Source organism: Carlito syrichta, unplaced genomic scaffold, assembly GCF_000164805.1.
Source record: "Carlito syrichta isolate Samal-C Ts95f unplaced genomic scaffold, Tarsius_syrichta-2.0.1 Scaffold303073, whole genome shotgun sequence".
NCBI lineage: Eukaryota > Metazoa > Chordata > Mammalia > Primates > Tarsiidae > Carlito > Carlito syrichta.
Window position 1 is genome coordinate 304,098 of NW_007247169.1, and position 16,758 is coordinate 320,855.

The window sequence follows — 16,758 nt, forward strand, 5'->3', positions numbered from 1 at the left end:
TGCCCAGAGTCTAATAGGCCATGAGTTGACCAAGGCAATGGGTGAGAGCTGGGACCTAGAGGAGTCCACAGTGTTACATACTCACAGAGGTGGACACAGGTAAAACCAGGGAGCCCAGTGATAAGGGTCTAGCCTTAATCAGATGGGGATGACTAAGGCTTGTACCTGGCTGTACTAGAGGAAGTGTGGGGAAATGATAGGATGCTATTTTCAAAGAGTAGAGTCAAGGATTCCCTGGTGGGCTAACATATGTATATTGAACATATATATGTCTTTCTGGGTGATTTTTCATGTTGGCACTCAAAGAGTAAGAGACTTGAGGGTAGACATTTTTGGCAGAGTGAAGCTCTTCATGAGTCACCACACTGGAGTTAGCCCTGGGGAAGTGAATATTTCAATGTGGAATTCTGTATCTTTTTTCAGGCCACAGTGTCTGCCCTGCCCGTTCTGGCATCTCTTGATAGGCATCAAAATGAAAATGGCATGTTTCTTGACCTTCTTTCTGCACACCTTCCTTGTCTACCATGTTTTGGTCCATCCGCTCACTCCTTGCTCAGGTAGGAAATGATTCTTCTTTTGTGTGTCTGAAGCAGACAATTACCTATCAAAGCCCACTTAGAACTTTTCACTCCTTCCCATACCTGGAAGTCCCATCCCAAACTGAGGGTTCACATTTCATTAAGAGACAAACGGTGCTTCTGTTAGGCATGCTCCTCTCTAGATTCTCCACACCTCACCTTCCCTGCCTGGGAAGTACCCTTCCTCTCATGGCCTCACCTCTGACACTGTCTGATGGAGCTTCCCTCCTTGTGCCGATCAGCTCAGTTTGCCGTGCATGGACCCCCTGGGCCCATCCTGGCCATGGTAGGTGAAGATGCTGATCTGCCCTGTCACCTGTCCCCATCGATGAATGCAGAGACCATGGAGCTAAGGTGGGTGAGTTCCAGCCTTAGGCAGGTAGTGAACATGTATGAAGATGGAAAGGAAATGGAAGACAAACTGAGCACAGAGTATCGAGGGAGAACTTTGATTCTACGAGATGGCATCACTGCAGGGAAGGCTGTTCTCCGAATATACAACGTCAGAGCCTCTGACAGTGGAAACTACCTGTGTTATTTTCAAGATGGCAACTTCTATGAGAAAGCCCTGGTGGAGCTGAAGGTTGCAGGTGAGCCTCTGGGTTTTGTTTCTGAGCTCATTCCTCCATGGGACCTGGTATAGATTAGAGTCCCTGCTCCAAAGGCACTTCAGAGCACTCCTGGCTGGTCACTAGGAATTGCCTGCAGTGCCTTACACATTAACTTATCTGAGATTCTTGAAAAAGAGACAGGTTTCTCTTCAGAAAGAATTTTTCCTGTACCCTACATGCTTAAGTAAAGAACTCCCTCTCTCTAGCCACCAGTGGTATAAAAAGAAACTTGAAGAAGAAAGGGTGGAAAGGATAAGAAATGATCCCTTCAGTTAATGGTACATAGTCCTTTTGGTTTAGTTGTGTACTAGATGGCTTCTGTGGCCATACTAGACGGACACTACCATGGATCCTGAGAGGCTAAGCAAAGGGACGGTACTTCCTGCCGATATTCTTCAGCCAGTGACCCCCTGAACATACTATGGTGGAACGAGCTTGCTACAGAGACCAAGAATACACACCATGGGAATCTGTGGGGTGTCTTGGTAAGAAGATGTTAGAGAAGACTTAGTATAGAATCTGGGCTTGTGTTAGGGAGGGTTTGTAGAAGTGCTTTCTATGCTATCAAAAACATGGATGGTGGGTTAATACTGTGACTGAGAGTTCTAATAAATCTTCTGTAGGAGGAAACAGACTAGGGTGAAACTATATATATATAATTGGAGCAATAATCCCTCATTGCAGATGGGGTATGTGTGGTCGTTGTTGTGATTTGGAAAATGTTTATGTGATTTGGAAAATGTTCATTTTTTTGTATGTTCAGACACAGTTATGGTGTGGTTTGTTTTTCATAATCCATCACAGTCACAAAGTGCCACTGTCTGATGTCTGTATCTGTAAAATTCCTTATGTTCAACAGGAGGACACAGAAAACTGATACTAGTTTTCAGATGTTGGAGGCTGCTTTTCTTTTTCTCAGGGCAATCCTTTGCCCTGTGGTTTCTAGTTGGGTTTGGATGATGGGAGCTATAGCAAATAATGGAAGGAGGAAAGAGAGAGAGGTGTGAATACTTTCACCCTGCCTCTCACACTACAGGCTCCCCTCAGGATTGTTTTATTTCCTTGTCAAAAGTCACAGATCCTCCCAAGAAAGCCCTCAGTACATGACTTTCTTCCCTTAGGCCTTCAAAGGAACTCCCTCTTCTCCTCCCTTTAGGTTTAAGGATGAATGAAATAGTCCCACTGTTAATGGCTCAGGGGCTCTTCACTAACCCTTGTAGTTTTCCCATCATCACGACCACACCTTTATAAACAGTTCTTGAATGAAATCCTCCTTGAATTATCAAATATGATTTTCCATGGATTCCTGTTGAGGCCTTCACTGATGCAGGAGGCTCACAAGAATTTAGACTGATTTATCCTTCCACAGCACTGGGTTCTGATCTTCATGTTGAAGTGAAGAGCTATGAAGATGAAGGAATCCACCTGGAGTGCAAGTCCACAGGCTGGTACCCTCAGCCCCAAATACAGTGGAGAGATGCCAAAGGAGAGAACATCCCGGCTGTGGCAGCACCTGTGGCTGTAGACAGAGTGGGCCTGTATGCAGTAGTATCGTCTGTGATCATGAGAGGCTCCGGAGAGGGAGTGTCCTGTACCATCAGAAATTCCCTCCTTGGCCAGGAAAAGACAGCCAGCATTTCCATCGCAGGTCAGTACTGTGCTAAGCCCCAGGTATACCGAGCTGAGTTATGGCTATTGAAGGAAGATGTGTGAGTTTCTGCTGTTGACCTAGGTTTCTGCAGTGATGATAAAGCCCAGAATAGGGACCTGGAGCCTCCTCTTTACACCTGAGAAATTTCTCTCCCCTGTAAAACTGTTTATGCCACAAATATTTACTGAACCTTTCTGTCCGCCCAGATACTGTGACAGCCAATGGGAACTTGAGGGCGGAGGGAAATAATTAAGATAAATCCTAAGCAAAGTCAAATGGCAAAATAGTATTTACAATTCAAATCTTAGCAAAGGAGCTAATCTTCTTAAAATATAAGATTTAAAACAGCCTAGTAAAAAAATTAGCAAAGGATATGAATTTTTAATTAACAGAAAAGATAATAATCCACAAAAGTTCACTCTTTCTCACTCATTAGAGAAATAAAAATTAAAACATTCTTCACTTCTGATATTTGAAAAAAAATAAAACAAAAACAAAACTGAATTGATTGATAACACATTGTGGTTGAGGAATACAGGGAAGCGGTAACTCTTGGACATTTTCTAGTGTAATTTGTAGTATTTTTTATGTATATTGGCATAACCTCTATTGGAGATTATTATTAGCAATATCTATCTAAACTACCTATTTGTTGATCCAAAATTTTATTCCTGGGAATTTATCTGACAGATAAACTTGCATTTTGTGAGATGATCCAGTAAAAGTTTATTTCTTATAGTGTTCATTATGACTGCACAAGATTAGAAAATGTGCAAATATGCACTGCTGGGGTACTTCCATACAAGGGAATACCAGTCAGAGGTGCAAGAAAACAGAGATAGTTCTCTCTATACTAATATGGAAATGTCTCCAAGATATACTTTACACAGAAAGAGCAAGACACAGAGCAATGTTTAAAGAATGCTATCTTTAGTGTCAATAAGAGAAAAAATAAGAATATATTTGTACGTATATTTTTAAAATTTAACAAAACATTTTATAACACTGTATGTCAGGCATTTTATAAGTATTAATTTAATCCTTCCAACCCAGGAGGTAGATACTATCCTTACCCTCATTTTACAGATTAGGGTAGTAGGAACAGAGAAGTTAAGTAATAGTCCAGGGTTACATTGTTAGTCATGTGGAGAGGTCAGCATTTGAACCCTGGCCCTCTGACTCCAAAGTTCACATTGCTAACCTTCGTATTGAGCTGATTAAGGAGAAGCTAATAAATGAAGGGAGGGAGAGGGAAGACTGAGTGCATGAGAGACTTGAATAACTTTTTATATATGAATTTTTAAAAACTATATGAGCATATTACCTATTGGAAAATTAAAAGCAAAGACAAATGTGTATAACTCTGCTCAAGTCACTCACTTTCCATATAAGAGGCAGACATCTCAAGACAAGTAATAGTAGAAGGTTACAGCAAGGGTTTTCCAGAGTTTCACCAAAAGACCTATGAGTCTTCAGGAAGAGAAAGTTTATTTAACCACATGAGATAGATTTCCTGCCCCTGTCTTGGGGAAACAGTTAAAACTCAGGGTGCTGCAGGCTGGGGAGACACAGCACATGCTGGCCACTACCACTTACTCAATCTGTCCCTTTGCAGACTCTTTCTTCAGTAATGCCCAGCATTGGATCAAGGCCCTGGCAGGGACTCTGCCCATCTTGCTGCTGCTTCTCACAGGGGCTGGTTATTTCTTGTGGAGACAACAGAAGGAAAACAAGATTCTCTTGAGAAAGAAAATGAGAGAGCAAGAAATGAGAGAAATGGCATGGCGTACAAAGGAGAATGAACAAAGTCTAAAAGGTATCTAACCCTTCAGGGAGTCTAAGCCTTTGATTTATAGTTGCCAGACCAAACACCAAACTCCATCCTTACCCCAGTACTAGATCATTTTTAAGATTTATTTTTTAAGAAAACCTCCTCTCCTATAACAGCTAATTATTTTTTTCTGCTTATTTTCCAGAGAAGCTCCAAGAAGAACTCAGTAAGTCTCCATTCCCCCAGAAACCCAGGCATGTCTTCCTAGTCCTGCTTTAAGTGCCTTGATGTATCTTTCCTATTCATTCCATTGCAGAGTGGAGAAAAATCCAGTACATGACTCGTAAGTAGCTCTGACATGGTCTCTGAATTTGAATCTATGAGTCTCTCTGCTTGGATATTTTTTTAGCTTTTAACTCTTTGACCAGGGTTGGGAAATGATTCTAGATCCATTTGTTCAGGGAAAGAAAACAAACTCTTGAGTCCTGCAAGGCACAGACTTGAAAGAAAAGGGGGAAGAGGGAGTGAGGTCCCTTCTCTGTGGCAGGAACCTCACTGGTTACTGCACATAGTCGATAGATTCTTGAGAAGAAAAGAGGAAGAGAAGGTAATAGATTAACAAGGAAATCAGAAAAGAGGGAGAGGAGAAGTGTGTATCAAAAGCAGGAGCAATTACAGTGGCTCAGCTGGTGATCATCCCTGAAATTTCTCTTTGAGTTTTCCAGATTATTTTCAGAAGAAGATAAGAAATGATACAGAATGAGATAGATGGGTCCTGTATGTACATACATACACATATAGACATGGTGACATCTACACCCAGAAGAGGAGAATAGATATATACAAAATAGATTGACTGGACTCCATTGGGAAGGTATTCACAAAGTGCCTACCATGTCACTAGCATTTTATTGATGTCCCCAAATTTGATATTAAGGAGGAGAGAGAAAGAGAGAATTGAACCTGCAGAGGGAAATGGTAGGAAAGAAAGGGTGGGAGGGTAAAAAGAAAGAAAAGCTGGGTGAAAAAAAAAAGGGAAAGGGGACAATTAAGACATGGCAGAGTTCAGGTGATATCTCTACCTTTCTTTCATTGTAGGTGGGGAGAAGTCTCAGGCCTATGCTGGTGAGTGACCCTGATGTTGTCTGAGTATCCAGGGACATGTACCCTGAACATTGCAATCTTTTCTTTGCTGTGATCCATTAATATTCTCAGTTTGAGCCAGGTTCGGTGGCTCAGCCTGTAATCCTGCGCCTTTGGGAGGCTGAGGTGAGTGGATTGTCTGAGCCTGCGGGTTCGAGACTCGCCTGGGCAGGCGAGACCTCCTCTCTACAATAAATCAAAAAATTAGCCGGGTGCACGCCTGTAATTCCCGCTACTCGGAAGGCTGAGGCAGAAGGATCACCGGAGCCCAGCAGGTCGAGGCTGCGGTGGCCGGGAGTGGCCACTGCACTCCAGTCTGGGCGACAGAGTGAGACTCCAATTCAAAAAAAAAAAAAAATTATCAGTTGGAATAATCAGATCTAACCCAAAGGCTCAATTTCTGTGGGGATTTACTTGTGCTTTTCTGGATCCTTTGAGAGAGCCCTGACTCTACTGGCACCCACGCACCCCTCTTGTCAGAGGGAATGGAACCCACCATATTTTAGAAGTTGCCACTTCTGATCCATCAGAGCTATAGAGGAACAGAGCTAGACACTGGAAGAGACTCCGAGGAGAAGGAGAGAAAAGACTTAATGAGGAGAAAGAGATTGGGACGAACAAGAACATGAACTTGTTTCTTCATTGTATCTTCTTCCTTTCAGAATGGAAAGTGGCCCTGTTCCAAGCTGGTGAGTAAATCGTATGGTTCCTAAGCCAACAGCCTGAGGGACCATAATCCCCTTTTCTTCTCCAATTCTTAAGATTTCAGAAAGAAAATTCTCCATGACTAGGTGAGTTTTAGATGGGCACCTTAAATCCCAGTCTGAAAGTTGTGCTCAACCCAGGGAACCAGGGAGAATTGTTCTTTTGGGCTTCCACAGACCTTCATGGGAAGGAAGTGGCATAGAATGTGGAATTGAGTTGAGGGAGATATAGACTGAATTATACTAGAGGGATAGTAAGGATGAGAAATGCCAAGGAGAGAAGACAGTGCCTGCTCAAAGAACTTTACCTTTCCTGGTCTTAATATGTCACCTACTGCCTCTGTGTATCCTCAGAGGATTTAGTTTTTCTGAGCTGTGGTTTCTACATTTTAAAATGCTGATTGTAATTTATATTTTGGTGGGTTGAAGTGAAGACTAATGGAGGCAATGAATATGCTTTGTTCAGAAACCTACCAAGAAAGAGATGGAGTATCCAAAACTGGTGGTTGAAGGGGGTTATTGCAGAGAGTGGGGTTAAGGAAAAGCAAGACAGGAATGTTCAGTGCTCCAAGACTCACAACAGTGGGGAGCTCTTTCCACCCTTTGGCTTGAAGGGATAGAGAGAAGAGCAGTTACTGGAATACAGGAGAAGCTGTAGCTCAGAGGCAGGCTGCCTGAGAAGAGTAAGACCTTTGGTAGAGCAACACCAACTGATAGTGGCAGAAAGGAAGAAGGGACATTCATCGTTGTGCCTCTCTTTTCTTTCTCCCTCCAATCTTCTACCAGAGACTCCCACTAGCCAAACCCAAGAGAAAACCAGAGGGCAAGAGAGCCCAGTGACACTGCCCATAGAGGACAGATTCCTAGGACCCAGAGAGGGTGGAGAAAAGTGAAGTGTGGAGAATGGATCTGGGGGCATATAAAGTCTAGCACAAAGGAGTCCTGGCAGCTTTTATAACATCACGTGCTTCCCATGTGAGCTTTCCCAGGATGAGCAAATTACATTACTGTCTAATTCACCCCAAAGATTAGTACTTTTACTCTCCTTTTTTACATAAAGAAATGCTTCAGATAAGGCTCAACGATGTTACATAACTTAGATGCATGGAATTATGCACTAAGAAAAAAAAAACCCACTCGGCTCACGAATGGTAGAGTGATAATTGAAGATGAAATCTATGACTATAAAACACAAGTGGGCAGAGCCAATCTGGGGAAGGAAACAAGAAAAAGGTTGCTTCCTGAGGCAGCTTCAAGATATCCGGCTAGGCAGATCTTGACTCTATCCTTTTACTTTTCTATTCCTCACTGGATGCAAGATCCCTGGCACTTTGTGTCATGATATTAATGAGAGAGTCACATTCAGGGCAAGCTAGGGATGCCAGGCAGTGGACACAGGCCTCCTTGGAAAGGCCCAGACCTTCCATGCTGAAGCTCTGAAGTTCAGAATAAAGGGCTGACCTCACAGACCTATTCTCAAATTCTCTGCAGCGGATGTGATTCTGGATCCAGACACAGCAAACCCCATTCTTATTGTCTCTGAGGACCGACGGAGTCTCCTGAGAGCAGAGGAAAGACAAGATCTTCCAGATGTCCCTGAGAGATTTGACTGGCATTACTGTGTGCTTGGTTATGAGAGCTTCACTTCAGGGCGACATTTCTGGGAGGTAGAGGTGGGGGACCGGAAAGAGTGGCATATCGGGGTGTGTAGTAAGAATATACAGAGAAAAGGTTGGGTCAAAATGACATCTGAGCATGGATTCTGGACTATGGGGCTATCTGATGGGAATAAGTACCGGGCTCTGACTGACCCCAGGACAAAACTGACTCTTGCTGAGCCCCCTAGGAGAGTGGGGGTCTTCCTGGACTATGAGACTGGAGAGGTCTCATTCTACAATGCCATGGATGGATCTCATATCTACACCTTCCTGCATACCTCCTTCTCTGAGCCTCTGTTCCCTGTTTTCAGAATTTTAACTTTAGAGCCCACTGCCCTAACCATTTGTCCAGCAGCCAAAGAAGTGGGGAGATTCCTTGTTCCCGACCTAGTTCCTCATCCTTCCCAGGAGAACCCAATGACCCCGGGTTTAGCAAATGAAAATGGGCAGCCTCAGGCTGAAGTAATGTCTTTGCTTCTCCCTCCCCAGCCTGGAGTTGAGGGCCTTCCCCTCCAGAGCAACCAATCACACCCATAAAGCTACATGCACACAATGAAGCACTTTACTGGCATTAATTCAATTATTCCATAAGATGGTTCTTGGAATTTGGTATTACTTTATTATCCCCTTAATACAGATATGAAAACTGAGGGGTAGAAAATGATCTAACTTCCATATTTGAAATGACTAGTAAAGGACAGAACTGAGAACTAAACAATAATAGCTAACATTTAAAATGCATTAGATGCTGTGCTCAGTGTTTTAGGTGGATTTCCCTCATGTAATCCTCATGACACCCATGGGAGTGTCCATTTTGATGCTGTGAAAGCTGAGACAGGACAACATTAAGTAACTTCATAACTCATATAGTAAGTTAACCAGCTGGGAAAGGTTCATCCTCAGTTCCCAACCATTTGTTCATTCTTCTGTTCTAGCCTGATTTTCCCCAAGAGAAGGCAACCCTGATGTTCCCTTCCTAAGGCAGCTCCATGGTAGGCATCATTGTAGGTGGTGGTGGAGGTGATACTCCCTTGACTTCTTTCCAGTGGATTATCAGAGATTTAGACCCAGCACTGCTTTGGATTGACTTTTCAGGCTGTCTTGGTCCAGGAAATAATCTCAGTGTATCTACATCACCGAGGACTGACGAAGGGACTAGAAGTTAAACTCTTAGTGATTGATGTTTCTACCCTATAAATGTGATAAGTGATCATGAAACCAGAACCCATCTTCCCACATTCAAGGTTTCCAGAAAGCATTGCTAACACACTAAAAATTGTCTGTGAAATAAGAAATTTGGATGAAGGATGCTAAAAGAACTATGGGAAACCTTTTAATCACACTATAGAACTCATCTCCAGGAAAGGGGTATATCCATCCTGATTAACAGTTGGTGTTACACCAATATCCCTATCAACTGATGCATGCTAGAGGAAAACTCCTCCTCATTATCATCACTACTATTGTTCACTATTGTATTACCTCTACCTAGCATGTGGTTGTCAAGTTATACTTGTTAATAAATTTGTTCATAAGCTGTCCTCTTCAGCTTGGCTTTTTCTAGTCTCAGAAAAGTCTACTCGGTACAGTCATCTACACACCTGCTCCACCTATCACAGTTTCACAGTTTACCTCATGGCAACATTTGCACAAAAACCTTCTTGTATGAGTTTTCTATTGTTGCCATCATGAATTACCACAAGCTTAGATGCTTAAAACAACACAAATGTATTATCCCTCAGTTCTGTAGGTCAGAAGTCCAACAAGAATCTCACTGGTCTAAAATGAAGATGTTTGCAGGCTGTGTTCCTTTCTGGAGGTCTAGGGAAGATCCTATTTCCTTGCTTATTCAGACTGTTGGAAGCATTCAGTTATAGAACTAAAGTCCTAGTTTCTTCCTGGTTGTTAGCTAAAGGTTATGCTCACCTCTAGAGACTGCCTCACCCTGGTTCCTAGCTCCCTTTCTCCATCTTCAAAGCAGAAACAGTGGGTTGAGACCCTCTCAGTCTGATTTCCCCTAGTTCTTCTTCCATTGCAACTCTCTGATTCTTCTACCTTCTACTTTAAGGATTCCTGTGATTAGATTGAGCCCAACAAGAAAATTTAGTATAATCTCTTTATGTTAAGATGAATAATCTTAATTCTATGTGTAAGATTCATTTTGCCATGTTTTATATCATATTTACCAGTTTCACAGTGAACACTATTGAGAGGGTATAGGGGGAGCATTATTTAGCCTACCACACTTATATGAGAAGTGATTTCAGGAAACACCACTGTAGAAATAAAGTGAGACACAGAAAGGAGAAAACCAATTAAGTGATAAATGGTATAAACATTTATTAATGAGTCAGTTTCATGTGGACAACCTTGCTCAATTCCACTTAGGACTCTCTAACACACAATATGAAACTGTGGCATATACCTCAGAATCTTCATAAAAGCTGGGGAGCCTGAGACACATATCCTCTTCTCTAATCTTTCTCATGCACTTTGAGGTTATGTTGTATATCTACAAAAAAGCAAATATCACCAGTGTTAGAGAAAGCTCTCAGGTCCAGGAGAGGAGACACAGACACCAAAGGTGAGAAGTTGTTATCCTTGCAAGAAATTGCCTCAGTTGTTGGTGCACTGTGATAGGCAAGGATAATATGGGTTGGGGCAGCAACAGTATCTATTCTAAGGGCTCTGTTTCTGTGAATTTAGTAAATCCCCATTAAGATCTGTCTATCCTCTCTCTACCTCATTCATTTCACAGTAGTGACTTTCTGTCTTCCAGTACCTATTCATGTCACATGGTTCTGCTGCCTCACCACATGGCCTGGGTCTGGGATGGACATCTGATCCAAGCTAGGCCAGAGGACCTTCAAATGACATGTGACTCATAACACCTATAGTGAGTGTGGATGGCAGCTATGGAAAGACATCTTCCACTCAGTGTGGTCCAGAAGAAGAAGGGAAGGTGAACTGCAGAAACAGAAGACCAAAGCAGATGTGCAGAGAGGAAGCTTCAAGCTGGAAAGAGTTTGGGCAATTTTCTCATCACTGCTTCCTTTGAGATCCTTTTATTATCTGTATTGTGTTCTGTGAAATTTGTTCTCTTGAGACAAGGTAAATATTCTGGTTAATATTACTGCAGTCCTAAAAACTAGCAGTTGACACAACCCTTGTACTATACTGATTGATTCTGTGAGTCAGAAATCTGAAATTTGAACAGGGAAGACTAGGACTGGTTTTTCTGTGTCAAGATGACTGGGCTACACCTGGGAGGACTCTATGGCTGGAGGTGACTCAAAGGAAAAGACACACTGAAGTTGCCTTTAAAGATTGGAGTTCACTTGCAAAGCAAAAGAAGATCAGTGTTTACTCTGTGTCCTAGTTCTTCAAGTACCGGCAGACAAACCAAGCTCATAGAGAGCCATGCTGAAGTGACCATCCTCCGTGTTTATTCCAGTCAGTGAATGAAGGGTCAGGTTTTCACTATCTAACATGGCACTCCCCAATAGAACCAGGTTTCCTGCTAAGCTACCTCATGGGCAATTGACTGACCTCCTGCTAGTAACATATATGCTTTCTTTTGGCTAAGGTCAGTTTGGCAGGGGTTAAGGCCTGGCTTAGCTTGATGCTTCAGGCCCAAGCTGCTTCAGAAGACCTGGGTCTCATTTCTTCACATTAAAAACAACAACAACAACAACAACAACAACAAAACAACAACTGGAAGCCAGATATCAGCTTGGATAGCAAGGCTCTAGGACTCTTACAGTCCCCGCTTCTGTCCATAACCAAAAGCTGCCCAGTCCTAAGTGGAGTGATCCTATACTTACTGTTTTTACCCTCATTAGCCACTCAACTCATTTTAAATTTATATTCCAGAAGCATCAGGTATGGGTGAGGCTGCTGTAAGAAAAAGAGATGGTTCGAGTGTCAGTACAATTAAAAAAGCAGTTCTAAGGGCTTTCTTTAGCTTATTCTCATGAAAGATCTCTCTGCAGAGCAGAGAAGGAATATGCTTTGGAAAAGGATTCTGGGTTTGATCCTTCTTCTCAGTGCTAAAACGCTCCACTGTGGGAGGCTTGATCCTCCTGCCATCTGTCTCTCTCTCTCTCTCTCTCTCTCTCTCTCTCTCAGTCTCTGGTGCCAGATGATTCCATGAACTGGGCCATGCTGGTCTGGGAACAACCTTACCCTCACTCAGGCTTTGAACAACAACTGAGTGCAGAGCTTAGGGCTGGACCCTGGATGGAGAGAAGAATCACATCTTCCAGATATCTCTCCTGAAGAGCAGATACTCTAGCCACTGGAAAGGCAGTGTTGATACTTAAATAACAATGATACAGATAGAATATAGGAGTAGCAAAAGCTTTGGGTGCCAGAACACTTCAAATTAGGAATATCCAGAATTGCGGAATTGTTCTTAGAGGAAGTGAACATGCAGCTAGGGCAGGATTTCACGGGGCAGAAATGGAAGGAACAATTTAGATGAAGGAAATGGCATAGGAAAAAGAGTGCTAGCCACAGGGGGTGCAAATAGTGCCATGTAAAGCAACCGTAGAGTCATTGCTGGTATATTAACTGCAAAGTACTGGATTGAATCAGAAGTTACTTGGAGGCCTCCAGAGTAAGCATTTAGACAACTTTAGGATAATATTGAGAACTGGGCTTTGGGAAGATTGTGCTGGAAGATAGGAAGACATCTGTACAATCACAGAACTGTAGTCTGTAAAGCAGAGGCTATGTTTAGGGGGAAAGGAAATTATGTGTGTGTGAGGGTGTGTGGTTGGGGGTGGTGGTTGGACCTGACCAGACCATCTACTGGCAGAAGCTGAAGGCCAACTATTAGTAGAAAGTCTGTTCACTTCCATCTTGTGCCCCCACCAACTTGAAGAAAATTCCTTTGGCTTTCGAAAGAAGGCTGCTTATGTTTACCTCCTTTCTCTCCATCCCAGCAAAGTCAATTTTCACATGCAGACTTATACACACAGAGGTTAGCAGGACACAAACCTCGGAGAATCTCAAGGTTTTGCAAAAAAGAAGAAAGAAAAAAGGATCTTGCTTCTGAGCAGAGAAAAGGGAAATAAAACAGACTCAGGTTCAAAAGGCTATTTGCTCCTTACGTTTTGTTTTTTTTAAAAAACTGTTTCCTTGTATTCTACCTAGTAACTGGTGAGAAAAAAGAATCGTGGACTCCATTGGCTGCCTGACCCACAGCTGACCAATCCTAGGCTCTATACCATTTAGTGGCAATCTTAGGACTTTGTGGATACCCTGTGGAACAGATGCAAGATCCCTGGGTTCCTCAGCTGGATACATTGCGACAAATGGAAGGTGAAGAAAAGGATTCCTCTCGCTTTTCAAGAGAGTTCGTTCTCTAGTGGAAGCTGTGCCCTTGAACAGGTTGAAAAGAAGAGGGCCGACAGGAAAATCGTCATTTGAGAGTCAGAGGAGAAAAAAAAAAGGTTAACTCTAAGGTAGGAAAGGGAGGGGAAGCGCTGCGGCTCCGGGGTGGGGGCGGTAGACGGGGAAACCGAATATGCCTTGGACTAGAGAGGAGTCCCTGCAAGAGTGGAAGCCCACCGTAGAAAGGGGCGGCCATGCCTGGCTTTATCTCGGGTCGCCAGGCCTGCGTCACGGGGAGGAGGGAGGGGAAGGAGGGTGGGGATGTGACAACTGAAGAAAATGGACTCTGGCCGGAGAAATGAAACGAGAAGGGCGGAAAACTGCTGCTTGATCGTTGCATCAGTGGTTTATTTCATGGAATGTTTAGTGAATCCCTCTATAAGGAGATAGCTGAACTTTGGAAAAAAGGGGGCTGCCCAAGACAAGTTTCACCCTGATGAGACCCACATGGTTGACAGGAAAGAATAAACTCGACCAGCATTGTGTGGCCGTGTCCTAGGCTGATTCTCCTCCTCTGTATCCCTAGGCCTCTGATCCCTGCCTGTCCTGGGTGACTCCTTCCCTGTTACTTATGGAGCCAGCTGCTCCATTGCACTTCTCCCTGCCAGCCTCCCTTCTTCTCCTGCTCAGCCTGTTTCCACCAGCCTCAGGTAGGGATGTACACCTCTTGCTCCTATCAACTATCACAAAGCAGCATCCACACTTCAGTCTGCAAAGAGTAAGTGGGAAGAAGGACTGCAGGGATGTTGACACATCCTTTCATTCTGAGTATGTTCATGGGATGTATACCAGTGCTGTCCAAAAGAAATACAATGAGAACCACAAAGGCAAGAGGCAGAAATAGCAAATTTTTAAAAATTAATTTTCATCTATTTTAAAAGGTAAAACAAACATGAAATAAATGTTAGCAACGTATTTTGTTTCACCGAAATAATTAAGCATTAACATTTAAATGTTTAGTTAATGCAAAATATTATCAATGAGACATTTATCATTTAAAAATTTTAAATCTCCAAAACCTTGTGTCGATTTTATATGTACAGCTCATTTCGATTGGGCTAGCTAGTGGAGAGATAACTTATTGGACAGCTGAAGTTTATATTACACGCAGGCATGGTGCTAGATTTGGGAATAGAGGAAAAAGTCGTCGGGGACACAGGGTCTATAGAGTGTGCTCAGGGTGAGCTCCCCAAAATTTTGTTCATGAAGCAGTAGCAGCCTCTATAGCTACTGCTCCCAGGGACGCTGCTGAACAGCTATAGCTACTGGTCCTTTGAATTCTCAGCCTAGGAAGTCCCTAATGATCTTGGAAAGTATATCTAGACCCTGGAATATCTGTTTTGTTTCCTGTCTTAGATGTTTGACGACTGCAGTCCATGTCTGATTCTACCCCTTTGTTGAACAGCCCAGTTTACTGTTGTGGGGCCAGCTGATCCCATCCTGGCCATGGTGGGAGAAAACATCACATTACACTGCCACCTGTCACCTGAGAAAAATGCTGAGGACATGGAGGTGCGATGGTTCCGGTCTCAGTTCTCCCCTGCGGTGTTCGTGTATAAGGATGGGAGAGAGAGAACAGAGGAGCAGATGGAGGAGTACCGAGGAAGAACCACCTTTGTGAGCAAAGACATCAGCAGGGGCAGCGTGGCCCTGGTCATTCACAACATCACAGCCCAGGAGAATGGCATCTACCGCTGTTACTTCCAAGAAGGCAGGTTCTATGATGAGGCCATCACACGCCTCATGGTGGCAGGTAGGTCACTTCATTTTGCTTAGGTACTTTTTCACAGTGTGACATTGGGGAAAGTTTTTCTGCTAACCTCAAGCCCTTTGCAAACCAACAGATTTTTGCCTGAAATTTTCTTTTCATAGGAGGGTGGCTTCCTCCTGCCCAAGGGCCTCATGAGTAAGTACCCTGCTAAGCTGTGGGCATCACTTCTTGAGAAGAACACACAGAACACAGCTGTGGCCCATGGACAGAGGAAAATGGTTAATCCCTGAAGAGAATTCTTATGCCGACTTTATCTTTAAAACTGCAGTTTTGAGAATGAGAGTAAGCATTGTCAACAATTGTCCCAGCACAACTGGAATAAACAAGAACTCCCCAGAGAACTATGACATGTGGCCATCTCTTTATTTAAGAAATATTAGGCTTGGTGTGGTGGCTTACACTTGTAATTTCAGCACTTTGGGAGGCCGAGGTGGGAGGATTATTTGAGCCCAGGAGTTTGAGACCAATCTGGGCAATTTAAGCAAGACTTCATCTCTACAAAAACTAAATTAAAAAAAAAAGACCAATTCTTGCTCTGTTGCCCAAGCTGGAGTACTGTGGTGCTATCATAGCTCACTGCAGCTTTGAACTCCTGACCTCAAGTGATCTTCCCACCTCAGTTTAAATAAAATAAAATAAAAAATAAGTATTAGTCCTAATATTTTTCCCTTTTCTCAAATACTGATTACAGGGAAAATGACTGATACATAACTAGATGGTTTATTAAAGCAAGAAAGACTTAAGTACAGAGACAAAATTATGTATGAAGCCTGGTGACCCCACAGAGAAAATAGTGGAAATTTTGCCAAGAAGACATTGGCAAGGCTTCAGCATAGAAGTCCATTTACATTGGGATGACTAAGAGTTTGTTAAAATGACTAGGCCAGGTGCAATGGCTCATGCCTATAATCCCAGCACATTGGGAGGCTCAGGTGAGAGGGTTGCCTGAGCCCACGAGTTCGAGACTAGCCTGGGCAACTTGGCAAGACCTCATCTCTACAATAAATCAAAAAATTAGCCGAGTATGGTGGTGCACGCCTGTAGTTGTGGCTACTTGGAAGGCTGAGGTGGAAGGATCACCTGAGTCCAGCAGGTCAGGGCTGTGGTGGCTGTGAGTGTGTCATTGCACTGAGGGGGCCAAAGTCAGGAAGCGTGGTGACAGTCATAGCTCAAAGAGCACATGGTCACACCAGAGTCTAGCAAGGCAATGGTTGCTGGCTGCTTGTGGCTGAGTCCTTTTAACCATTCCCCTTGATGGGGAAAGATCATTAGGGTGTGCAATGTGATCCTTTTATCTTAGAGATCCCACCATTTATTTGGTATATTGGTCTCCTGGTGTTCTCTTATATCAAGATTTTTTATTCCTTTATATCATTCTTCCTCCCCTTCTACCTGTTTCAGTGTTCCTTCGCTGCCTCTTTTCCTTCCTTCCTTCCTTCCTTCCTTCCTTCCTTCCTTCCTTCCTTCCTTCCTT

General features: G+C 43.3%; 2 protein-coding genes across 3 annotated transcripts in view; both read left to right on the forward strand.

Annotated features, from left to right (window-relative positions):
- The first annotated feature begins 287 nt into the window (after window positions 1-287).
- LOC103259964 (butyrophilin subfamily 3 member A1-like) lies at window positions 288-9,657 on the forward strand. The gene is given in 11 exon segments (XM_021712103.1): window positions 288-340; window positions 465-557; window positions 821-1,168; window positions 2,559-2,837; window positions 4,456-4,656; window positions 4,817-4,837; window positions 4,928-4,954; window positions 5,710-5,736; window positions 6,417-6,443; window positions 7,950-8,647; window positions 8,650-9,657. Coding segments are annotated over 10 exon segments (1,755 nt in total). The 5' UTR covers window positions 288-340; window positions 465-472; the 3' UTR covers window positions 8,692-9,657.
- Window positions 9,658-13,412: 3,755 nt separating this feature from the next.
- The window catches only part of LOC103259965 (butyrophilin subfamily 2 member A1-like), a 12,472-nt gene continuing 9,126 nt past the window's right edge, over window positions 13,413-16,758 (forward strand). Inside the window, exons 1-3 of one of the 2 annotated variants that reach the window (XM_008057615.2) lie at window positions 13,413-13,584; window positions 14,040-14,163; window positions 14,919-15,266. In XM_008057615.2, the coding sequence (XP_008055806.1) occupies window positions 14,085-14,163; window positions 14,919-15,266 (427 nt within the window). In that variant the 5' untranslated portion in view covers window positions 13,413-13,584; window positions 14,040-14,084. Of the gene's footprint in view, window positions 13,585-14,039; window positions 14,164-14,869; window positions 15,267-16,758 lie in introns of those variants that run through there. The other variant, XM_021712106.1, reaches the window with a different exon arrangement.